At 40.3% G+C, this 27290-nt stretch overlaps 1 protein-coding gene across 3 annotated transcripts in view; it reads right to left on the bottom strand.

The window, feature by feature from the left end:
• Positions 1 to 27290, bottom strand: part of SHANK2 (SH3 and multiple ankyrin repeat domains 2) — an 829172-nt gene that overhangs the window by 338478 nt on the left and 463404 nt on the right. For all 3 annotated transcript variants that reach the window (XM_054971067.1, XM_054971065.1, XM_054971068.1), the window contains one exon: positions 9854 to 9929. In XM_054971067.1, coding sequence (XP_054827042.1) covers positions 9854 to 9929 — 76 coding nt within the window. The remainder of the gene's footprint in view (positions 1 to 9853; positions 9930 to 27290) is intronic.

Genomic DNA, 27290 nt, shown 5'->3' with positions numbered 1-27290 from the left:
TTTTTTAAAAAAGCCAAACAAACAAACAAACAAACAAAAACAATGTACAGAAGTAAAATAGAACAACAACAAAGTCTTAGTGAACTATATACAATTATATGCATAGATGTGAAATTTGTGAAATGCTTTAGTTTTTATACAGGAATAAGGAAATTGGATAATAAGCGTCATGCCAATATAGTTAAAACAAAGACAACTAGCATTTTTTTTTTCAATTATTTGATAGTCGTTGCTTCAAATCTGAGTAACAAAAAGTAAATGCTTAGGTGGAGAGTGATTTGTATTGGAAATGAATTCAAGGAATGGTAACCATTTTGCAATAAAATCAGTTTCTTTCAAATAGTGTTCACTCTGGTATAATTCGTCTTGTATTTTTTCTTGTATATAGTGGTCCCTTATTTTTTCTAACCATTTTTCTGCTGTGGGAACCGTCTTTGATTTCCAATGTAAAGCTAGCAAGTTCTTAGCTACAACCAAAAGGTTGCTAATTAGATCTTTTCTTATTTGTGGAATTTCGAAAGTATCCCATACATTCAAGAATATGATCTTTGGATCAAGGGGGATTTTGTAGCCCGTTATTTCTTTTATATAACATAATATATCATTCCAAAAAGGTTCTATTCGGGGGCATTCCCACCAGCAATGCTTAAACGTTCCTATATTTCTACACTCTTTCCAGCAGAGCGGAGGATTTGTTTTAGTTATTAGTGAGAGTTTTCTTGGTGTTATGTGCCATCTGTGAATGATTTTGTAATTTTGGATTTGGGAGGTAACTGTCTTAGGTTTTAGAAGTTTGCAGTCCATATTTCTCTCCATTGTTCAGGTGTTAGCTCTATGTTGCAATCTAAGTGCCAATTTGTTTGGCATTTTAGAGTTTGAAATCACTATTAATAAACATGGACTTCGGCAACACGTTTCTCAATGCTATAAATGCCTTATACAAATGCTCCAAAGCCCATGTTAGAGTCAATGGTTATGATTCACCAGATTTCAACCTCACCAGAGGTACCAGGCAAGGTTATCCCTTGTCCCCATTGTTATTCGCACTTTCAATTGAGCCCCTGGCAGAGGCTATTAGATCGGATCCCACAATCCAGGGTATTAAGTTGGGTAACAATGACTATAAAATTAGCCTATTTGCAGATGACCTTGCAATATATATTACCAATCCTAAACCATCCCTCCAGGCTCTTAACCTAATCTTTAACAACTTTGCCTTGGTTTCAGGACTTTCAATTAATCCTGTAAAAACAGAAATTTATCCAATACAGGTCAATTTTTCCACTTGTGAATCTATATCAGAATTATTCCCTTACAAATGGTTAGACAAGCCATGGAAATATCTGGGCATTTTTATCCCAGAAAACCTAGACGAGCTGTATAAACATAACTATGTGTCATGTGCTATCAAAATCAGTGCGCTTCTTAAGGCCTGGTCCAAACAACATTTTTTATGGACAGAAAAAATGGGCCTTATCAAAGTTATAATATTGCCCCAATTTCTCTTTCTTTTTCAGAATCTACCTATGTTCCAAAGCAAACTCTCAAATTATGGCAATCAACCTTGAATATGTTCATTTGGAACTACAAGAAACCCAGAATTAGCTTCCCTATACTGACCCGCTCATCTCAATCAGGTGGATATGGTCTTCCCTACCTCACATCATATTACAAGGCAGCACAATTGAAAAATATAATCTCTCTTAAATCTAAACACCTTAAGGATTGGACTGCCATTGAACAGCATGAAATTGGCCCCATACCAATTGAGGACTTGATTTTGATATCTCCTAAAAATAGACCAAAATCAATTGAAACATTTTTATTTTTACACCCAGCGCTAATGACTTGGGACTCACATAGAGCAATATTAGCACCTAAAATATCTCCCGTCTCCTCTTTTCTTAACCAAGAATGGTTCACCCCAGGTAATTCCCCCAATGCTTTTCCTATATGGAGACATCTTAAGCTTACTAGACTATGTGATATCACAACTAAAGCCTCTTTAATTCCCAAATCTACACTAGAAACAAACACCACCTACAAATTACCATGGTTTGAATATATGCAATTGAATCATCTAGTGAATAGTCAACTACTACAGACCCATATAAAAAGAAAATACACTGATTTCGAGAGACTTTTAGTCTTGCAAAAGGGCTTATCTCTTTTCTTTATAAATTTTTATGTTCCTGTTTTTGTACAAAGGAATCTAGATACCAGACTACATGGCAACTAGAATGTGCTTCTGCAATTTCTGATTCACAATGGGCCAAGATCTGGTGCTCCAAAATCTGCACAACCAAAGCAATTAATATTCAAACCTCATTCCGCAAAATTCTATACAGATGGTATTTCACTCCCCTTAAACTGCATCATATTAATTCATCGTATGATCCCCATTGTTGGCGAGGCTGTAATCAGATAGGTTCCTACTTCACTGTTGGTGGACATGCCCTATAATATCCCAATTTTGGTCTAAAATACTAATGATGATATTGAAAATCACAAACTATAATGTTCCTCAATGCCCCAAAATTGTGCTCCTCAACTTATGGGAAGATCCCAGTATCCCAAAGATTCGTTAAGAACTCATCGCAATCATGCTTGTTGCAGCTAAAGCATTCCTTACAAAATCTTGGAAGTCAAAAACCTTACCATCTATTCAATCCTGGTTTAATTAACTATGGGACTAATCTAACTATGGATAAGATAACAGAATGCATTTCTCTGATAGAAAATCCCGATTTCAGTTCAGATTTTTTTCAAAAATGGCAACCTTTCCTAGAATTTATGCAACAAAATGACAAAATACTACAGTCACTGCCTTAAAGTCATAGCAATTTATTAGTAACCATTTATTACAGTACAATTGTTGTAGAAATTGTTTTAATTTTTGTACAATTCACACAGTAAATGTCTCAAACTCCAGGTTTCCACTTAAACTTCCTGCAATTGTTATAGTTGTTGTAAGTGTTATATTTGTTATGTTTGTTAACCGTTGAAAAAACTCAAAAATAAAAAAAATTTAAAAAGAAAATTATCTTTGCCTATACACCAAGCAGAAGAATGGCAAATGGATTTATCTGCTGATTTATGTTGATGATTTAATTCTGGCTTATGAATATCCAGATGACAGCAAAGAAGTTGTACAAAACCTAAGCAAACATGTTGAACTCAAGCAACTTGGTTACATCACTCATTACCTAGGCATGCACCTTTACAGAGAACAAGATGGAAGGTTCCTTATTAACCAAGAGCAAAAGACCAAAGATCTTATATCCTTCATGAGCATGGAAGATGCATACGCAGTTGCTACTCCTATGGACCCAAGCTATGTAAAAGATCTAGATGACACTGAAAAACTACCAACAAACAACAAGTATCATGCTGCCACAGGCAAGCTACTCTACATCAGTACACTAACAAGGCCCGACATAAGTGCTGCAGTGAGCCTACTATGCAGAAAGTCTTCAGCACCAACCTTCAAAGACTTGAACGCAGTCAAGAGACTTGTGAGATACCTGAAAGGTACAGCACATTTCAGGCTCAAGCTACCAGCTAACAGCAAACCTGAACTAATCGTGTACATAGACACTAACTATGGAGAAGACTTGAATACCAGATTATCTACCAGTGGACATACTTTCTTCTACGGAAATGGAATGATAAGTTGGACAAGTGAGAAGCAAGAAAGAGTTGCTCAGTCTTCAACAGAAGCTGAATATATCTCAGATGGACTACGTTGCCAAGAAATAACATGGCTAAAGAGACTACTAGAAGATCTTGGAATACAGATCTCACAACCTATAACAATCTATGAAGACAATCAAAGTTGTATCAAGTTCTCACAGAGAGAAGACATTCACCATCGTACAAGACACATTCATCCGAAGTATCACCTTGTGAAAGAACTACAACAGAAAGGCATTGTGAAGATGATATGCTGTCAATCCGAGGAGATTATTGCCAACGCCCTAACCAAGCCGCTACCAAGATTTTGCTTACAGACTCTACGAGACAAGATGTATCTCATAGACTGATTAAAGTGACAGTGAGGGGGAGTGTTGGAAAAGGAAGATTCAGTGCTGTCCCTTTCCTCAGGTTTTAGAGGGGGACAAACCAAAGAGTTAGAAAGATAGAGCAGTCAGAGCACTCTGTTTACTGTTTGCTGTTTACTGCTCTGACTGTCCTTTGATATGTAAATTGCTATTCTCAGGATTTCCTCCTCCTGACTTCCTCCCTCTCACCACTTCTCTTCCTGGCATTGTTCCAGGCAACACCTCTGTCCTCTCCTCTCTCCATCTTGGCAGCATGGATTCAGGACTTGTCCTAGCATCCATGTCCATCTTTAGATTAGATAGGTAGTTAGGATCTCTCTCCCCTCCTTTCCAATCAAAGTATGGAGTTCCTACAATAAAGAACTCTTATTTCTTTTCTAAATATAAAGCAAGTGTATGATTTGTTATTTTCTCTCCTGCACACACACCAGCCAGCAGAACGAGCTCACAACCACCTATAATCACACTTCCTATGCCAAATGATAGACTCTGCTAACGGCCCAAACATGGAATCCTTTAATTAGGTTTCTGGGGCCTACATACAATTTGTTTATCACTCACTCTCTCCTCTTATTAAACCAATCTTTTTTGTTGCCACTTCTCCAATTTCTTTATGACTTTTAAGAAATTGTTATCCAACTGAACCTTTGAAAGGGTGGCTATTAGGGTTGCCAGTCCAGGGTAACAACCCCCAGGAGACGTGAAGCAGTGCTGCAACGAGTGGTGTTGTACTGATTCTGTGACCATTGTGCCAGTGCAACACTCTAGGATTTACAATCCTAGAGCATCACACTGACATCACATTTGAGATTGTGTCAGAAGTGATGATTTCTGGATTGATGGATTAAGGGTTTTTGACATTAGAAAAAAGAGCTGTTAGTTATTACTTAGAAAAAGTGAGATTTGACATGACACGAATATTTGTTTTGGAGAAAATGGAAACCTTTTAGTTTAGATTTATTTATTTATTTTTACCCCGCCCTCCCCACAAGTGGGCCTAGGGCGAGGTACAACATTGGTTAAAATACAATTTAAAATCAATCAGAAACAGATAAAATACTGTGCCCCTTTTGGGGCAACCAGCGGGAGTGGACTCTCCATACCCCTTATAGAGGGAGACCGGTGGAAGGCTCAGCAATGATGGGCTAAAAATTAGCCTCCACCATATGCCTGGTGGAACATCTCTGTCTTACAGGCCCGCCTAAATGATACAAGATCCTGGCGGGCCTGAGTGTCCTCAGACAGAGAGTTCCACCAGGTTCCACCAGCCGAGCCTCCCTAGGGCCAGGGACCACCAGTAGATGTTTTCCAGTTGAATGAAGTGCTCTCTGGGGCACATACAGGGAGAGACGGTCCCTTACGTATGCTGGTCCCAGTCCGTTTAGGGCTTTATAGGTCAAAACCAACACCTTGAACTGGATCTGGAATGCTACTGGGAGCCAGTGAAGCTGCTGCAAGATAGGCGTAATGTGTGTCCTATACAAAGCTCCAGTTAGGACACGCGCAGCAGCATTCTGGACCCGTTGAAGTTTCTGGATCAAGCCTGAGGGCAGCCCTGCATAGAGCGAGTTACAGTAGTCTAACCTGGAGGTGACTGTTGCATGGATCACTATCGTTAGGTCCTGGGCCGAGAGGTAGGGTGCCAGTTGCTGGACCTGTCAAAGGTGGAAAAAGGCCACCTGAGCCACAGTCGCGATCTGGCCCTCCACAGACGAGGAGGAATCCAGAATCACGCCCAAACTCCTAAGTGATGGTACGGGCACAAGTGGTGCCCCCCCCCCCAAAGGTCAGGAGACGGATCCCTGCCTCCGACAGTCCACGGCCCAAGTACAGGACCTCCGTCTTCGCAGGCTTCAACTTCAACCTGCTCTGTTCTACCCACCCAGACATGGCCTCCAGAGCTCTCAACAGGGTGTCAGGGGCAGAGTCAGGTCTGCCATCCATCAACAGATTGGTTTTGTTGCTTTATTTCTGTATTATGTATGTTTTTGTATGTTAATTAATTGTTTTTGTCTATTTTATAATATATATGTAATTGTAGTTTTTTTAAGGTTTCTTTTTAATTATATAAAACTTTTAATAAAAACAGAAGAGATGTCACAGCATCAGCACACCACCACCACCACCAACAACAACAACAACAACAACAAAGCCTTTATTGGCATATCTCATGTTATCGATACAGGCAGTAAACAAACATAACGGTAACAAGGGTAATTTGAGTGGAAGCAGTTAGATGTTTTTCAATCAATCCTTGATTACCAAACTTAAAAATGGGGCTACCTTTTCAGTTATTTCGGATGACGAATCATTCATAAGATGGTACATCATTAAGGCCTCTGAATGGCCCAGCATATTGGGTCTAAAAGTACAGAGGCATTCATCAGGTATAACAGTTATCAAGGTGCAATGAGATTCCATACAGGAAGACATCCCACAGGTAAGCTTTCACAAGTAATTGCAAGGTAAGTATTAGAGAAGTCTTCATATAAATGTATCCAATTTTATGTTTTATTGCAAGTGGAGCCGGGGCACCGAACGCAGACCCGCGTCGCCCAACATGCAGCGCCGGCTTGGGTCTGATGTTTCATCAGGCAACCTCTTCAGGGGCAAGAAACATCCACCATACTATAGGAAATGTTAAATTATAATGGATCTAATAAATATGCAATAAACAGTTAAAATACAGATTGCTCTCTTTTAGTTATGTAATAAATATTCAATAAAAACTTAAAATCAACTGATAGAAAAGTCAAGCAGTTAACAAATGACGGCTCCCAGACTCATCTGGGAGCTTGAGTTGCAGGCAATGCGGGGGAGGCGAGTGGGGACATGGCACGGTGGCCGCCATGTTGTGGAGGGGCGGGGAGTGACCAGGGGCCAGGTGAGCACGCCCAGCCACATCCGATGTGGGCCCCTGGTCTGAGAAGCTGGCCCACGCCCCTCGGCATTTGGCTCGTGGTGGCATCCCACCCAGCCCTCCCTTTTGTCACAACTTTGAAGTGAGTAAGTAGTGGATTAGAGCATTGGGCACCAATCCGTTTGGGGGAAACAGGGCCCTCAGTCTCAGTTTCCCTATTATGGGGATCCCCATAAGGGGTCTGGGGAGTGAGGAATGGCCAGTGCATGCCCAGTTGGGGGCTCTCAGTCCACCTCACTTCCAGGTGGCAGGGGATGATTCACACAGGGGTGTACACCCACGTGGCATCCCACTGACTGTCATCCCATGGTTGCCCCCCTCAGCAGGGGTCTGAGGGGGTGTGTGGGTCATCGGCTTGGCAGGCGGGTCAGCCAATGTTCGGATCCGTGCCCTATGCGCGCCTTTGCTCCCTGAGCTGTAATCTCAATAAAGTTGTGGCCTCTTTACCTCCAGGATTGTGTCTGTGTGGTTTTTGTCGCCGTGCCCCCTCCCCGCTCTCCTCCCCCACTAAGCACTCGCCTGCAATTTCTAGCACCATACAATGTACAAAATACCCTCATGCGCGCTTTGCACAGTATGTTACTTAGGAAGGAGGCACAGTGGATACATACCTTAAACACTCGGAAACCCAATGGTCTAAATAGTGAACTAGATTAGACTAGACTTTTTGGTGAAAACTTTTAGAATTTTTAGAGTTTCACACTGATGATTCTTTAATTGTACATTGCTGTCAGGTCTTTTTAAATTGCTGTGTCTGTATAATTGCAGAGGCGTTATATTCTCACCTTTACTAATGGACTACATAAGGACACCGGATGTGATTCATTTGACTACGACGTAATTGACTAGATCGTATGGTGCTAGAAATTGTTAACTGCTTGACTTTTAGGTAAGTTGATTTTAAGTATTTATTGAATATTTATTACATAACTAAAAGAGCAATCTGCATTTTAAGTATTTATTGCATGTTTATTAGATCCATTATAATTTAACATTTCCTATAGTATGGTGGATGTTTCTCACCACTGAAGAAGTTGCCTGATGAAACATCAGACTCAAGTTGGCGCTGCATGTTGGGTGATGCGGGTCTGCATTCAGTGCCCCGCCTCCACCAGCTCCACCTGCAACAAAGCATAAAAACGGCTACATTTATATGAAGACTTCTCTAATACTTATCTTGCAATTACTTATGGAAGCTTACCTGTGGGATGTCTTCCTGTATGGAATCTCATTGCACCTTGATAATTGTCATACTTGATGAATGCCTCTGTACTTAGAGTACTTTGTATTAGTGTGTTGACTGAGAATGTAATTCTGTGATTCATAAGAGAGCTTAGCTTCAATAAGAGTAGTTTGTATTAGCGTGCTGACTGAGATTGTAATTCAGTGATTCATAAGAGAGCTTAGCTCCAATATACACGGATTTAACTTTCCAGACTTACACATTTAATTTTGTGAATTTTCCTGCTTGTGTGGTTTCACATTCTACAAGCATGTATATGTAGCTTTACCTAGACAGTGTTTAACAGGAGCTCCCTTGTTCTGTTCTTACAAAGTATTCTCCTTCTCCTAACTATAGTCTTGATCTTTTACTAAGCTTACTATATTCCTGTTTTTGTATCTTTACCCTGCACCTCCTTCCAGTCTAATATGATCCTTTTCAAAAGGGTCTGGCCAAACCTACCTGAAGAAATGTAGTGAATATCTAACACATCATATTTTCCATATTGCTTTACATTTCTTTCCATAACTGTTATTGTGATTACAGATAGCTTTAGGGATTTTTCCACAGTTTGCCAAACTCTTAACACCACACAGAAAATACTTCTCATGTTGATGTATATTTGATATTAATTCCCACCAGTAAATACAACCTAGCATTTAACACAGAATGACTTCTACTTTTTTGTTGTCCCCTTTTTTGTTGTCCAGTGTCTGAAATCCTTCCCTAATTTTTCAGCCTGCTTTGGAATAAACTATCTTTAAAAGTTTGCACAGTTATGTGCAAAATGTTGCTGTTGAAACACACTGATGCTACAAATGCTTTATACAGTTCCATTTAGTTTAAGCAACAAGATCCACACACTGAATTGCACTGTTATAACTTCATATGTATCACAGTTTATCAAAATGGCATAATTCACTTTAAATTTGTTACACAATTACGTGTCTAACCATGCAATCCTAAGTAGAGACATACCCTTCTAAGTCCCTTAAAGTCACTGTAAATCATTAAAGTTACAGCATTTCAATCATTTTCTTTTGCTTTTGTTGTGTAGTTGCAACAACCCTAAAATACAGATGGGAAATGGCAGGAACAGAGCAATGAGGCCCTTCTGTCAGAGATCAATGGGATGCCAGCAAAATGGGCGTATTAGGCTGCATTGGATCAGATGTTTTCAAGTGGCATTCAGATGCAAGATACAAAGACAGTAAGTAGAAAAGGGTATTGACAGAAAAAAGAAACAAAAAAGAGGGGAAGTTGGGAGAGAAACAGAGAATAGTTTTGCAGCCCCTGCAGAGGAGTTATTTGATTAACTTGCCAAGCTTTCATGGATAAGAAACCAGCAGCGAGATCCCATAAACATTATCCCCAGAAATAGCCTGGTATCCCACAAGGCTATCCATTAGAGGCCTTATACAGTAAGAAACAACATTTATAGCTAGAATGATAAATCATTTATTTTTATTTTGGAAAGACTGCCCTCTATCTTAAGAGTACCATGGCTAAAAATACATAGGCCATACCTGGAGTGGTCTTAATCCAAGTAGGAATTAAAGTTTTCACAGCTTTCTAAGTTTTGAAAAGGTTTATTTTTAAGTACAAAAAAAAGTGATCATAACATTGCTAAATAAAAGAAAGGCATCTTACCTTGAAGCATCAAGGCTGTCATATGATCCAACAGTATAGTGTCTAAACAATTTCTTTGTTCTATCTGCTCGAGTTTCTGTTCAAAATGAAGACAGAGTATGTTGAATAATTTTCTATTTCTACAAAAGTAACCATGCATTCTCACTTTATAAATTGGAGTCATTTACACCCTGGTTATATGGCAATTAGTACTATGGTCCTAAAATTTACTAATATTAATTTGGGCTGGGGAAAAAAAGCAAATGTCTGATTGTGTAATATTTATAAGCAAGTGTGCCACAAGAGACTCTCAATACTCTTATAATGTAAATATTCAGAGGACATTCCTTTTCATATTGGAAATCTTTCAGAAAACACAAAGAAGAGGCCAAAACTAGAGTTACAGGCCAAAACCAGACCGAAACAATCCACCACCACCACCCCTTCTACCCCCACTCATTACTCATGTTCGTATGTTACAGTGAACACATGTACATCTAGCCTGTACGTACATGTATCTGTAAGAAAGTGCCAAAATGCTTTCACTTTATAAAGGAAACGGGGAACAAGTATCTGGATAAAGGTGGGGTTTAAACCACATGTTCAGCTGCACATGTATTGAATGTAACATGAAAATTATTCAACAAACATATAAAGGAAAATCTAATGTATGCTGTACACAGATTGCATGTGTGTTCACTGTAACTTGTAAACAGGGCCACTATCACAATGTGGAGGGCATGCTAGTAGCCAAAGCCCCCAGTGACATTTGCTAGACTACTTCTGCTGATCCAGAGAAACACAGATGCTTACAAACAATTTCTGGACACTTAGTCTGAATAGGACAACACTCAGAATAGATGACAGAGAATAAAAACCCTATAGTAGGTAATACATATTTCAATGTATTAAATCTTGAAAAAGATATATTAATATTTTCTGACTATGATAGCAGCTACCCTGAACAATCTTTCAGTGATTAAACCAAGATAGTCTCATTCCACACAACAGCTGTGTAAAAGTGCCATGGCAACCCCATAGGGTTTTCAAGGTAAGAGACATTCAGAGGTGGTTTGCCATTGCCTGCCTCTGTGTACTGACCCTGGTCTTCCTTGGTGGTCTCCCATCTAAATACTAAACAGGGCCCTGCTTAGTTCTGACAAACAAAATCAGTCTCACCTGAGCCATCCTGGTCAAGTCTTACTTATAACTAGTTACAGACTTAGGTTGCTATATTGGCTATGGGGGAAGAGAAGAGCGGGAGGGCTCTTGGACAACTGCAGGAATCTTTTTCTCAAAAGGCCCATTCCCATACTCTGGCCTCTCCTTATCTGTTTTTTAAACCTCAACCACCCACATACAGGTAAAAGGGAGACGCAACCTTAGACTAAAGAGTTGGTAGCATTTAAACTATATGTTCCCTATAGGTTTCTTATTTGGGACCGTACTAGTATAAAATAAGTTATGCTTATTTTTGAGATAAGTATGAAAATCCACTCCATAGATATTTGAAAGGTGAGACAAGACTCAGATGGAGATAAACAACAAAGTTTTATTTAACAGAAAATGAGGTGTTTAAAAGGGTAAAGATTTTGTATGGAATACTTCAATATATAAAGTAAAACTGGCTCTCAACTTCACCCACAGAGTTTTCCAATGGGAGTCAATTAATTGTAACTGAATCTCAGTTATTTAATTACTTCAAAAAAAGGGGACAGGGAGGATTGCTGGCAGCCATGGAGGCCTGATCCACGTTCTTTGTCCGCATACTCCAGAGGCCTGGATGAAGTCACTTCCAGTTGAAAAATAGAAGCAACAGGGTCTCAGTGGAGCAAAATTGGCACTAAAAATAGCATTTCTACTATGTTTGAGGTTGATTTGGCCCCACTGAGATGCCCGTAGTTTCTAGTTTTCAACCAGAAGTGTGCCATTGGAGCCTCCAGAGCATGCATGCATACCATTTCACCATATACCCTGGTGGCATCCAGCCTGCCACCCCACTCTTTTCCCCTCCACTGACTAAGTGAGTGGATTCGGGAGACAAAAGCTGGGGGATCCTCCCATTGGGGGGGCTGGCATCTCTACTGCAAATAAACACTAAAAAGAAATTTGGTTCCTTTCTCCAGTTAGGTTACCTCAGCAACAGAAACCTACTACCACAACTGACAGGATTACTGCTCGGGTTCAAGGTTGTCCTTTTTAACACAGAGATCTCCTTTTCACAGAACCTGTACCTGAAAGTTAAGCATGCTGATACCATGGCCAAGTTCACCTATAATAAAAATTAATTGTATGCTCCTGGACTTAATACAAGTAGTGATTTCTTATGTGTTTGCTATAAGCAGTTCACAATTACTTAGTAACTTTGAGAAACTGTGTTTAGTTTGAAAGCAGGTACTGAAAGCAAGAATTCAGAGCTTTGTCTCAGAAGATATAATAGCATTGTTTGTTTGTCAGATACATTCAGTCAGAAAGGAATTCTTAAAAGGTAACATACTCAAAACAGTGGCTTATTCTGTAGTGTCACACATGCACAAATGTGATATGAGCTGACTTCGCACTAAAAAGGTGACATGCATACTGAAATTTCTAACTGCGACTTATACTATGAACCAATCATATTGTAATTAAGTACACATGCTATAAAAACTCTGCTGCTCAAGGGAGGAGCCAGAGGGAAACAATTTTGGGGGCTTCTAAAGCCTGGTTTCCCTCCTGCTGTTGCAACAATGAAATAAATCTAACACTCTTCTTACTCCTGGCCTCCAGTGACTTATTGGGTGGGGCACTGGAGGAGATGGCCTTTTTCAGGCATAACAGTGTTGGACCCTTAAAAAAGAGCTTGTTTGTTTCATTAAAACACATTTTCTTCCCTAATCTTGTCCCGTATCCTAACTAAAACCCAAAATAAAAAAAAAATCTAAGTTGATGCTCTTATCCAGACTCCAGGTGGTGGCTAGAGAGCTCCTGGAAATACAACTGATCTCTTGGCCATAGAGATCAGTTCTCTTGGAGGAAATGGCTGTTTTGGAGGGTGGGGTCTATGGTATTATTCCTTGCTGTGGTCCTTCCCCTCCCTAAATCCTGTCCTCTCCAGGCTCCACCCCCCAAATCTCCAGGAGTTTTCCAATCTGGAGCTGTAAAGCCTAAGAGATTGGCGGTCTGAGGAAAAAAGTTTTCTCTCCCCCTCTTCTTAACTGAGGCAGGCTCACACCCTTCCATCAAGGGGGGTTCCATGGGCCGTGTTTGGCTGACAATCACTGAATTTGCATGACGCCAGAATTACAAGGATTGCAGTTTAGATTTTTAGGGATGATTGTCACAGCTGCACCCACCCACCAATGGATATTATGCTAAAGTTCAACTGTAGTAATCATTGCAACTGGATTTTTCTGTGTGGACAAGACAATGCAGCTATGAATTATTGTTGCAGTGTGACAATAGCACAGTATCCAGTGATGTGGAGATTCAGCCTTATTGGGTCATAATTTTACTCATTCAGCAGATTGTTTTGAACTGAAAGTTGTAAAAATATACAAGTTTTCAAAGTTGAATATTCTGCTCTTTTTCATTGAGAACTATGAACTACAGAGAAGAAAATCCTAACTACCACCTGACAGTTCAGCTATGGTGCAATTTTTAAAATTAGGTATAAAATATTTATTCTATTTCCTATTGCAAAATTAATAACTTTTATATTACAACATGGCTGTTAAGTCCCCCCACATGGGGCAAGAGACTCCCCGCCCTGAGCTCCTGTTAAACACCCTGAGCTCCCAAAGGGTTTTTTAAAAAAATCTTATGATGATGACGACAACTACGACAACAACAACATTCAATTTATATACCGCCCTTCAGGACAACTTAATGCCCACTCAGAGTGGTTTACAAAGTATGCCATTATTATCCTCACAACAAAACACCCGGTGAGGTGGGTGGGGCTGAGAGAGCTCCAGAGAACTGCGAGTAGCCCAAGGTCACCCAGCTGGCTTTAAGTGGAGGAGTGGGGAATCAAACCCGGCTCTCCAGATTAGAGTCCCGCTCTCTTAACCACTACACCAAACTGGCTCTCCCAGGTTGGTGCATGAAGATGTCTGATGCATGAAGATGTCACTTCCAAGGAAAACCTGGAAGTGACAGTGGTAGCTCTAGGAATCACCAGCAATTTGTGATTCGTAGAGCTACATTACTTCCAGAATTTCCCTGGAAGTGACATCATCATGCTTGAGAAGCAGCCCTCCCCCACATGTCCATGCCCCAACCATCTTCCTGGTTGCCAAGCTCAACCTGACAAACCTATTTTTACAAATAGAAAAGGTACTCTGTTCAATTGTTAACCTATCAACCACTTTTTATCTTCTGACATTGATATCTATCAGCATTTCACAACACTTAATACTTTAAAAAAGGTCTTCGCCATCACATTATAATGATGCAATGAAGCTTTAAAAGTTTTTCCCAAGCACTGAATATACTTTTTTAAAAAAGTCTTCCAACTCTTGGAAGGCAATCATCCCTAAAGGCCTGCCTAGCTCCAGGTTCCTGATCCAGTCCTGGAGGTTCTGCATCAAGCAAAGCCCCAGAGCCTGGTCAGCCAATCAGAGCCCTTGGAACATCACTGGATGGGGCAGGGAGCAAGACATCTCAGTTTAAATAGAGGAGCATTGTTACATTTTCCTTTGGGCAGGGAGATTATGGCTGAGGATAACAGTGTAAGATTAGTCAGGCTTTTATTTTGTGCTTTTAAATTAGTATTTGGGGTCAGGGCAGGGTAGGAATCTTGTGGATCACCAGAAGGTGTTTGTTGGCAGACCAAAGTGCCATCTAGGGAATGGCGAAAGGCAGTCCCGCAAGTATGTTGGTCACAGTTTGTTACGGGCTTTAAATGTCATAGTCAGTACCTTAAACTTGACCCAGAACTTGACTGTAAGCCAGTGCAGCTGACACAAAACAGGTTGAACATGCATCCTAACTGGAGTCCTGATAAGGATACGTGCTGCTGTATTCTGGACCAGCTGTAACTTCCAGATCAGTTTCAAGGGCAGCCCTGCATAGAGCAAATTACACTAATCTAATCTGGAGATGGCCATTGCTTGGATCACTGTAGCCATGTCTCGGGTTGAGAGGTAGGGAACAAGCTGCCTGATCTGACGAAGATAGAAGAATGCAGAACTGGCAACCACCGTGACCTGGGCCTTCATTGAAAGAGAGGCATTCAAGACCTGAACTTCTGGTTGGGGTAATGGCGAGACCGACATGATTCGGAACTCCGGATCAACCGAGGTGCTGTTTTTCGGGCTGGTGGGGCACCCAGATCGCCCACAGCCTCCGGATTTCAGCTAGAAATCCAGCAGGAACGCTTGTAGCCCTGAGAGTGAAGGGTCTTGGCGGGTGGGAGGCTCTGAATTAAGGGCTTTTCTCCCAAGCCTTGAGATCCTCCTCGGAGAAGGGCGGCCAAAATCTCTGCAGCAGCTTTGGGAGTCATTAAATTGACATAGGCTCGTTGTTCCCCAAGCCTCGGGAACGGAATTGAACAGAATTGGACGTTTGAAGCAGTGAGTACATCCCAAGAAGTTTATGCTAAGTTAAGATTACTATCTCCCCCAATGGACTGTTTTACTGAATAAAGACCGAACTTTTAAAAGAAAAGACTGAGTTACCAAGCTGAAGAAGTATACTAAAAAACTGAGCAGTTTAATTTGAGTTGTGACAGTGAGAAAAAGTTAAAAAGAGCTAAGAAGAATATTGTTTTGCATACCTGTGGTTGGGGAGATAGCGACGCGGTGTGCGGATCGTGGGAATCAGAAGGCGGGACGCGAGACAGGAAGTAGAGGAGAGGAGATAGAGAGAGCACGGCGAGGGAGATCAGGAAGACCAGGAAGACCCGGAAGAAAAATAAAGTTGGAAGAGGAAGTGAAGTACCCACCATTGGAAGTAAGGGAAAGGAAACGGAAGCAAAGGATTCACCTTTGGAAGTAAGAGAAAACCATCGATGTGACAGTATTACCATAGAGAAAGATTGCCTGACATTTTATATCATAGAGAGACATCGCCTGACATTTTAAGGGTAAGGGAAGCCTCAATCGCCATTTTAACTGAGGGCAAACGTTTAAAAATTTTGATATATAAAAATAGAGACTTGAATTAAAAAGAAGACGGAGTTAAGAAAGAGAGCTGATTCGTGGGGACCCAAGGCAAGTCCGATGGCCTCCAAAAAAGAAAAGGACTGGCAGGTTGCCATTGAGAATTTGGATAAGAAAATAACAGAGGGAAATAAAGAGATTCGGGAGATGATACAACAATTACAGCAAAACTTAATGACGGAAATGAAAGAAGCGATTAAGTCGGAGATCACGGAAGTTAAAAAAGAGATGGAGGCAATAAAAACAGATTTACAGAATACCCAACAAAAGGTGCAAACGCAACAGATGGTGCAGGATGGGGAGAAAAAAATGGAGGCTATACAGGCAGATACTGTGGCTATGGGCGAAAGAATGGTGATGATGGAATGCAAAACAATGGACAGACAAATTCGTATGAGGGTGGTCCCGGAAAAAATGGATGGATCTGCCCTTAAACAAGTAGCTGAAATATTGGCAAAATTTTGGGGACAAACAGAGGAGGAAATGATGACTCATTTGGATATCGTGTATAGAGTCAACTCAAAATATGCAGAACAAAAGAACCTACCAAGAGATATTATTGTCCAATTGACCACTAGGAGAATGAAGGAGGAAATTATTAGAAGACACTTTGAAACTCCACTGGAAATAGCTGGGACTCGGATTCGAATCATGAAAGAAGTACCACGTAAAGTGCTCCAGGATCGGAAAAAGTATAGAGATTTGACACAGAAGCTGAGGGCAGCTGAAATTAGATATAGATGGGAGCTGCCAGAAGGAGTGACTTTTGAATTCCAATCAGGGAGACAAGTGATTAAATTGAAATATGCAATGGATGAATTTCTGATGGAGAATGGAAAAGACTTTCCTAGTTCATCCAGATTATAATTATGGAGTATAAATTAATTTCATGGAATGTTAATGGATTTAATTCACCCTCTAAACGAAAAGCTGTGTTACATTGGTTATCTAAACAAAGAAGTAATTTGATGTATTGTCGAAGGCTTTCATGGCCGGAGAACGATGGTTGTTGTGGGTTTTCCGGGCTGTATTGCCGTGGTCTTGGCATTGTAGTTCCTGACGTTTCGCCAGCAGCTGTGGCTGGCATCTTCAGAGGTGTAGCACCAAAAGACGGAGATCTCTCAGTGACTGAGAGATCTCCATCTTTTGGTGCTACACCTCTGAAGATGCCAGCCACAGCTGCTGGCGAAACGTCAGGAACTACAATGCCAAGACCACGGCAATACAGCCCGGAAAACCCACAACAACCAAAGAAGTAATTTGATTTGTTTACAAGAGACTCATATCAGGGATCAAGATGTTAAATATTTAATTAACAAAAAGTTAGGAAAGCAATTTGTTTCGGCAACAAAGCAAAAAAAGAGGGGAATTGTTATATATATAAAAGAAGAATTGCAACCTAAATTAATAGTGTCAGATAGAAATGGAAGATACCTGGCTGTGGAATTTTCATGTAATGCAAAAAAAACTTTGGTACTTGGACTATATGCGCCAAATGGCTCTAAGGATATATTTTTAAAAGATTTACGAGAACAAATGGAGCGATGGACTTATGATCAGGTAATTATAGCTGGAGATTTTAATGGAGTGTCAGATTTGCAACTGGATAAAAGTTCATCAACAAGTAAAGTAAGGACGGGGAAATTACCAAAGTCCTTTTTTGAAATTCAGGAACAAGAAAATTTAGATGTTTGGAGAAAATATAATCCTAAAGTGAAGCAGTATACTTTTTTTCAACTAGTCATCAATCTTTTTCCAGAATAGATATGATATGGGTGTCTAAAGAATTGGTAGTGTTTACAAAAGAGACTGATACATTACCGAAAGTTAGCTCGGATCATAATCCTGTGATGTGGAGATTTGGAATGAGACATAAGAAACGGAGATGGAGAATTAATGAGGATCTTTTGAGTGACCCAGAATGTGTTGAGGTGCTTAGAAAAGAAACGACGTTTTTTATTCAGTGTAATGTGGATAAAGGGGTGTAAATGCACATGGTCTGGGACACTTATAAAGCTGTAATTAGAGGTGTGTTAATGGACTTAAATGGTAGAGAGAAGAGGAAAAAAGAAGTGAAATTAAAAGAGATCCAGGAAAAAATTATTCAAGTGGAACAAAAACTGAAAAAGAGGCCAGGTAAAAAGAAATTGTTGTATGAAATAAAGTTACTGCAAGAACAAATTAGGGCTATGGAAAATAAAGAAGTGGAGTGGGAGTTGAAGAAAATGAAGCAAAAATCATTTGAAGGAGCTAATAAACCAGGGAGATATTTGGCGTGGCAATTAAAGAAAAAGAGAGAGAAAAGGACAATAAGCAGAATCATAGAAGAGGGGAAGGAATTATATGATCAAGCGTTGATTGAGAGAGCATTCTATAAATACTATGCCAAGCTATATCAGAAAAAAATAGTGGATTATGAAAAGATAAGAGACTACTTTGATATGATTGATTTACCAAAGGTGCCGGAGAAGCTGAAAGAGAAGCTTAGTGCTGAGATAACAATAATGGAAGTGCTACAAGCAATACAAGCTACTACAGTTGGCAAAGCTCCAGGACCAGATGGAATTACAGCAAAATTTTATAAAGTGATGGCGGAGGATCTGAAACAAATGATGCAAAAAGTAATGAATGAAATACTGGAAGGGGTTGAGATGCCAGATACATGGAATGAGGCTAATATCACATTGATACCGAAGGAGACATTAGACTTAAGTAACGTTAAGAATTACAGACCAATATCTCTAACCAATAATGACTATAAAATATTTGCAAAGATATTAGCGGAAAGACTTAAGGCTTGGTTAGTGGAATTCATAGATGAAGACCAAGCTGGCTTTTTACCGGAAAGGCAAATAAAAAATAACCTACGAGTGTTGCTGAATGCCATTGAGTATTATGATAAAAATCCAGGGAAGCAGGTTGGTTTTTTCTTTGTGGATGCGGAGAAAGCGTTTGACAATTTGAACTGGGATTTTATGTTTGCAACAATGGAGAAGATGCAGATGGGAGAGAAGTTTATACAAGCAATAAAGGCAATATATAAAAACCAATCTGCAAATATAGTTGTCAACTCAGATGTGACGAATAAGTTGGAAATAAGGAAAGGAACAAGACAAGGGTGTCCGCTTTCCCCACTTCTGTTTGTAATGGTATTGGAGATTTTACTTAGGCAAATAAGAGAAGATAATTTAATAAGAGGACTGAAGACAAAAGGATTTGAATATAAAGTGAGAGCTTTTGCTGATGTTATAATGGTGATAGTGGAGGATCCAATAGAGTGCATGCCAAAATTGATGAAGAAAATGAAAGACTTTGGAGATTTAGCGGGATTTGTAATAAATAAGGTGAAGTCCAAAATTCTGCGTAAAAATATGACTAAACAACAACAAAAGGAGTTGATGGATAAGGTGGAATGTGAAGTAGTGAACAAAGCCAAATACTTGGGAGTGGAAGTTACTGAGAAAAATATTGATTTGTATAAGAATAATTATGACAAGTTATGGCAACAAATAGATAAAGATATGATCAGATGGAACAAAATGAACTTGTCATGGTTAGGTCATATTGCAGTAATTAAGATGAATGTTCTTCCAAGAATGATGTTTTTATTACAGACAATACCTGTTGTTAAGGATAGTAAACAATTTGAAAAGTGGCAGAGAATGATTTTAAATTTTGTTTGGGCTGGAAAAAAACCCAGAGTTAAAATGAAAGTACTTTATGATGCAAAAGAAAGAGGAGGTCTACAATTACCAAATTTTAAACTATATCATGATGCGGTATGTTTGGACTGGTTAAGGGAATGGTTGTCATTGAAGCATTTGAAGTTATTAGCACTGGAAGGATACAATAAACTATTCGGATGGCATGCATATCTATGGTATGACAAAGTAAAAGCAGACTCTATGTTTTTACATCATTACGTAAGAAGAAGTTTGTTTGCTGTATGGAACAAATATAAGAAATATATGGAAGAGTCTATACCAATGTGGATTATCCCTGCAGAAGTAGTAAATCCAAGAACAGAATATGCAGCGGAAGACTGGTTGACATATAAAGAGATTCTTGAGATAAAGCAGAACAATTATTTGCTTAAAGGCAGTGATGAATTACCATTCCAATATGGATGGTTTCAATATATGCAGATAAAAGACTTATATGAGAAAGACAAAAGGAAAAATGGTTTTAGATTACAAAATTCTGAGATTGAGAACTGTTTGCTTCAGGGGGGGAAGAAAATAATTTCTAAAATATATAAGATATTACTGAAATGGTTTACGGAGGAGGAGGTTGTTAAAGTTCAGATGGTCAAATGGGCAATAAATTGTAATAGGGAAATTTCAATGGAAGCTTGGGAAAAGGTGTGGAAAAATGTAGTTAAAATTTCAGCATGTACCACTGTGCGTGAAAATGTATATAAAATGTTGTATAGATGGTATTTAACACCGAAGAAGTTGGCCAATGGTAATAGCCAGATGTCTGATAAATGTTGGAAATGTAAGCAGCATGAAGGTTCATTCTATCATATGTGGTGGACTTTGATAAGGCTAAGCAGTTCTGGGGGGATATAGTAAAAGTTATGTCAGATATTTTACAAAGGAATATAAATAAAACCCCGGAATTGCTGTTATTATGTATGAACCTAGAAGATTTTGATAAAATGGACAGAGTTATGGTGTTTTATATGATCACGGCAGCCAGAATGCGTTATGCACAGTTGTGGAAGACTCAGGAGATACTATCTATGGAAGATTGGATTTTGAAAGTTTTGAATATGGCAGAAATGGACAAATTAACAAGGAAATTGAAAGAACAAGAAGAACTAGAATATACATTAAGCTGGGAAAAATTCAAGAAATATGTGGAGAAAAAGTGGGACATGAAGGGGAAACTGTGGTCTTTGGAGAACTAAAGGGGAGATAGAAACTTACTTAAGGTCAAAAAGGGGTATATTTTATTGGATTTTATTGGATTCGTATGGAGTTACAGTGTTATAGTAATAGGTATTTAAGGAATAGTATGTTACACATATATATGTATCTTTTTTAGTTAGTATATTTAGTTGTACTTATTATATACTTATATAATTTTTATATTTTTAATTAAGATAAGTAATATAGTAAGTGTAGATAGTTAAGATGAGTAAAGAGATTTGATTAGTATGTATAATATAGATATACAGTATAGACTTTAAGAATCTATATGATATACTTTTTAGATTAAGTTGGGCATGGAAAACTGCTGGGAATCACTAGAAAAAGGGGGGAAGGATGGGGAAATTGATATGGGGTAGATAATGTTAATGATTTTTGTGTATGTTTGTGAACCCATCCAATATATTTTTTTTAAAAGAGAGGCATTCAAGACCATACCAAGACTCCTCACTGTCAGCATAGGTGCCAGCAGTGCCCAATCTAGGACTGGGAGCCATGTTCCCAAACCTATCAACCCTTGGGCCAGGTACAGGACCTCCATCTTCAAAGTTGTCAACTTCAGTACACTCTGCTTTATCCATCCAGTCACAGTTACTAACATCGTATCAGCTGGAAGAAGAGCCAGAAGAGAAACAGGCCACATATATCTGTTGTTATTTCCCCTTAACTGACCAACTTTTCCCACCACCATATCTCCCCCTACCCCACACATTATGAATTGAGTCACCATTTCTCATTCCTGCTATAACACAGAGTAATGAAAATAACTCCCCATCAAGGCCACTGGGGCTCAAGTGAAAGATACAGGAGGACAGCAGCCTTTAATATCTATGTTCCCCACAGTTGTGTCACTGTAGGAAAAGTGAGTCAGGTCCAAGGAACCAACTCATTACAAAAATGTATTGTGTAGTTTGGCCCAAAGTCTACTCATAACCAAGAGGGGCATGCAAAAAGAAAGTTTCCATTTCAATTTTGGTGCCAGGGGGTTCTGGAACAATTCCTTTCCATTACTAGTTTGTGGCCAGTGCTGGCTCAGAACTGATCGGTTTGGTTTTTTCCATTTCGGTCCATTGCATATACGTTGGTTGCACATGTGCAAATGCACACTGTTCTTTTCACAGGGTGGTGTTGGGGAAACAAGGCTCTGTTTTCATAGTTAACCCAAAAGAGCATCAACTGTTGATCCCCTTCCTAATTTAACTACTGATCCATTGAGTTTTTCCTCAAGCACAATAACACACACACACACACACAAATGGACCTGTAGAAGGTGATTGTTGGTGGGTGGAATAGCAGGACATTCCCAAGTAGGAGGTCACTCCAACAAATATAGTCCAGCAATATTAAAAACAAGCCCGCTTCATGTTCACCTTTTTTCCTATAGTGCCAATAAATTATTACCTTTGTATTCTGCTGTAGCCTTGTGCTTTGTTCCCAAAATGAGGGGTGAATTCCAAATCCTTCCTTTTTGATGCTCAGTGTTCTGCTGCAAAATGGGGTATTCTCTCAGCCAATCTTCTCTATCAAATGCAAGAAGGTAGAATGGCTGGCTAAATCTCACCCACCCAAACAGACCTATGTTTTCCCCATACATTTTCCTTTTGCTGAGGGGAAGGCAGGATTGTTTTTGAAAAGGGGGGTAGATACATGTTTGGCATTTGACTCAGAAAAAGAGAGAGTCCTGAAAGTCTATGGGCACAAACCTAAACAGGTCTATTTAGATGTAAGTCCCATGTTATTCAATAGTGCTTACTCCCAGGGAATTGTCTTTTGAATTGCAGCCTATTGAAGTTTCCCTTCTAAACGTTTCCAAAGCTGAAAGGAGGGGAAGGATCCCCCTTGTAAGGACCAGATTGGCAGGAAGGGAGTGAATGCCATTTCTCGGGTTGCTACGGGGTGGGGAAATGCACTCATGCCACGTGTATTAGTCTCATTCCCCTTTCCTGCTGATAAGAATTAATAATGTAAGGTCTCTCTCCCCTTGGAATCTGATTGGTGGTGTTCAGGAAAACAAGCTTCTGCCCTGCCATGCAAGCCTAGTGCCTCCCTGCTGCTAGAAGGTATAGATCAAAACAAAACACACAAACTTTTTGGCAGGAGAGGCTCATTACAATTTAGTTTCCTGGATTTGGTTCAGCATTCCAGAAGATACTTTACTGAGCCAAACCAGTGAGTTCTGTGTGTAATTTTGGCTCTTTTTTCCCCATTATGCACATCCTTAATACCCATGTTCTTTAAATAATATCAGACCCTGGTTAGCATTACTGTTGGGACAGCTGTAATGTTAAACCAGTTAAACCTGACTAATGAGGGAAAGAGAATAATAGGATAAATGAACAATTCCATATCCCATTCTTAACCATGGATAAAATATTGACAAAATTACAAATTCACCTGGCCTCTGACAATAAAATAGAATGAATGGGGTACAAAAGATTTCCATTGTACTCCTGATAAAATAGTTTTGATGTGTGAACTATGCCTAAGATTGATTCACATAAATCAATAGAAATATCATCTACACTGAAATTTCTCAATGCCGTTAACAATTTCGTAACACCATAAACTAGAAAGATTTATTTCTTTATACCTCCTACTTTTTTATAGTGACTTACAAGTTCTCTCATCCTCCATTTTATCCTCAAAACAACTCTGTGGGGAAGGTTAGACTGAGTGACTGGCCCAGTGAGCTTCCAGCAAGCTTCCATGATAGAGTGATGATTCAAACCTGGGTCTTCCAGACCCTAGTCCAACAGTAACCACTACATCATGTTGGCTCTTTATAAACCCATTCTTTATATTAATAAATGTTTTTTCTAAAATAAGCTCCAAAGAGTTCCTGTGGTGATGCAGCAACAACCTGCAGAACAGCCAATTTACATGCCAAGCTACTACATTTGAGCAGTCTTCGTAGAGAGCAGAGTCATAAAATTTCAAGTAACTTCATGGCTGTCATTTCACATGAAGCAGGCCCATATCCTTTACCAGCTGAGTGTTTCACCAAACGACTGAAAGTTTTAGTAAATGATTTCTTACATTTTATAGTGCTTTAAAATAGTCTTGATGCTTACATTTATCGAAGTAATCTTTATAACAACCCTTTAGTGCCTTGAGGAACAACCCTTTAGTGCCTTGAGGTTGTGAGAAGATGGCTTGTTTAAAACCAGGCAGGAAATTAATGGCTGAAATAAGGTTGTACCAGAAACTTTCCAAATGATAGTGATACTATTAGTCACTATCTGTAGCAGCTTTCTGCATTTTCTGCTCTTCTAAGTATTTCTTAGTTACTATAGTTGCACTTTCAAGGAAGCCAGCACCACTCCGTCAGAGAGACGTTTATAACCTCCTGGATTCACTCAATCAATTCACTCCAGCTTCAACCAAGAAAGGCAAGGATTGAGTCTAGATGTGGTGGGGTACATGTGTGTATGTGTATAATGTGCTGTCAAGTTGCACCTGACCCCAGCAAGGTGTTTTCAAGGCAAGTGAGAATCAGAGATGGTTTACCATTGCCTGACTTTGCAGAGTCTTCTTTGGTGGTTTCCTATCCAAGTACCGACCCTGCTTAACTTCCAATATCTGACAGGATCAGGCTATACCATGCTGCCTTCCGTTCCTAGTGAGGTACATACTTAGCAGCTTTTTCACTTCAATAGAACTCACTGAAAGTAATCTACACAACTAGGACCAGAATGCACTCAGATAAAATTCCAAGACTGAACTGAATTAACTGTGGAGTTCAGGTTGCAGCAGATAGATAATAGAGGTTCCAAGAGTACAAGAGTCTAAAACTCACCAAGTAACAGTTGGTCTATGACAAGGGCAAAGTGAAAAATCCATTCATTACCAATCTACATGGCCCCAGAAAAGACCAAATCAAGTGTATGTCCAGTTATATACATTAGAACCAAAATATTATGTGATAGCCCCATAATTGTCATTATGGTAATTACGTCCGGGGTGCACCTATCAGGCACTATTTGCATGGACATTGAAGTCCCTATGGATCACAAACTTCAGGGTTCTCAATGTCAGTCTGAGATTGCCTCCATCAGCTCAGGTAGAGGCCAATTCCGCACGATCAGCTTTGATCGGACTTTCTGTGCAGTCGAGCCGTAGTGGAGTAGTACGAATTGACTGCTCCCCAATTCTGCATCAACACAGTCATTTCACATTGACATTCCATTTCTCTTTGCCCAAAGTCAATCATGCAGAATTGGCCTTGTAAAAACATCATTTTATCATCGGTTTTTGCAGGGGAAGTCGACAATGTCTTCCCCTTTAAAAAAAAAATTTCCCCCAAGAAAAACGTTGCTACGCATAAACATAGCATCAAACAAACAGATCTGATAGGTTAGAGCACTTCCCGCCGACATCATGGAGAGATTATTGGATGTTGACATTTGGAGGGAAATTTGTTACTGATGACCAGGGCTTTTTTTCTGGGAAAAGAGGGGGTGGAACTCAGTGGTGGAACTCAGGATCGTACAATGACGTCACTTTGGGTCAGCTGGAACAAGGGAGGAGTTTTTTAAAGTTTAAATCATGCTTGGCAAAAAATGGTCACATGGCTGGTGGCCCCGCCCCCTGATCTCCAGACAGAGGGGAGTTTAGATTGCCCTCCATGCCGCATGGTGTGGAGGGCAATCTAAACCCCCCTCTGTCTGGAGATCAGGGGGTGGGGCCACCGGCCATGTGACCATTTTCTAGAGGTGCCGGAACTCGGTTCCACCGTGTTCCAGCTGGAAAAAAAAGCCCTGCTGATGACTAACATTTCACCCCGCCTCAACCTTTCCCACCTTTCTTTCTGATCAGTGTGGTCGGAAGTAGATCTTTCCTGTGAAAACGAGGGCTCAAGAAGTGATTATACTGTCAGTGATACACGTGATTCTTCTTGTCATGAAATCTACAATTGATGCCTGTACTATGTTCATGAAAAAAATGTGTGCCAGAAGGCGGGTTCTCCTAGAGAGCTCACTCTATCAGCAACCAAAAAAATCGCAAATAGAACACCTGAATGTCAGGATGAGTACTTGGTGACAGCGGCAAAAATGGATTCTCTCTGTAATCACTGTTCCACGTTGCTACTGGGTATATCCACGCAGTAGGGATTGGTGTGTCGCACTCAGGGCTGGCTACAACAGGCAGGTGGCTCACTGGTACTGCAGATGGTCCCAAGGTTAGTTGCCAGGAAGTCGGTAGCTACGGAGCCAGCAAACGAGAGTCCAGAAGTCAGGCCAATACATTAGTCAGAGAGAGGAGCAGGCAGGAGGGAAGTCAGAAGGCAGGCCGAGGTCAGAGTCCAATCAATCAAGAAGCAGAGCAGGGCACAAGGCAAGGCAAGGCAAGGCAAGGCCAGGTCAGGTCAGGTCAGGTCAGGTCAGGTCAGGTCAGGTCAGGTCAGGTCAGGTCAGGAGCTTCCAGGCGCAGAGCTCCGGTCACAGGGAGTGGCGAGCTGAATTGTTTCCACACTTGGCTTCTTCAGCTTCTCTCTCTTATACTGTCCTAACGAGGAGCAGGTGTTGTCTCTTTGCCTGATAGCCCCAGCCGGTGCTGTGCCTGCAAATGAGCACTTTTCCTCCTCTCCCACAGAGCTGCCTTTGCTTTATTTTTCCTCTTCTTAGGTGGCCCAGGGAGCTCAGGTTTCTCTTTTGCTCTGGGAGAGTCTTTGTCTCCAAAAGCCTCTGCAGAGGTTTCTGGCTGCTCCTGCTGAGTTTCCTCCGGAGCAGCAGCTTTCACGGCTGGCTCTGGCTCTAGAGTAGCCCCTTCTGGGTCTTCCTGCTCGTCCTCTGAGGAGGACTCTGGGGCAAGAGGTAAGATGGCCAGTCGAGGATGAGGCTGACTCATGACATGGTGGGACAATTTTGTTTCGACGTTCTGGGATGATGAGCTTTAGATACATAGCTTCAGAATGACAAGGGCAACCTTTATGGAGATTGTTGGTGTGCTAAAGGAAAAAATAACCAGGCAATCCACCATTATGCGTATGTCCATATCAGTGGAGCAGCTTGTGGCTGTCATGATTTCGTACCAGGCCAACTCAAACACTTCCTGTGAAGTTACCAAGCAATTCAGAATAGGTGTTTCCACTGTGGCCAAGATTGTTGTGGAAGTCTGCTCAATTATGGAAAAAGAACTTCTCCAGAAACTGTTTGCCTTGGAAACGAGGTGAGAAAGGTAAAACATCTCAATTAATATTGAATGCAATTTCATGAATGGTTAATGCAGTGGTGTTAATTTTGAGGGTGGCTGATGTGCTATGTGCTTCAAAATTTAGCCAAGGAAGCAATGTATCTCCCACAGCAGTTCAATATGTTGCTGTGTGGCCCACCCACCTTCACATCAACGTAACTTTTTAATGTCATGCCGAATCTACGTTTT

Source organism: Eublepharis macularius, chromosome 2 (genome assembly GCF_028583425.1).
Source record: "Eublepharis macularius isolate TG4126 chromosome 2, MPM_Emac_v1.0, whole genome shotgun sequence".
Classification (NCBI taxonomy): Eukaryota; Metazoa; Chordata; class Lepidosauria; order Squamata; family Eublepharidae; genus Eublepharis; species Eublepharis macularius.
Note: the sequence above shows the minus strand (reverse complement) of the source record. Positions and strands in the feature narration are given on the sequence as shown.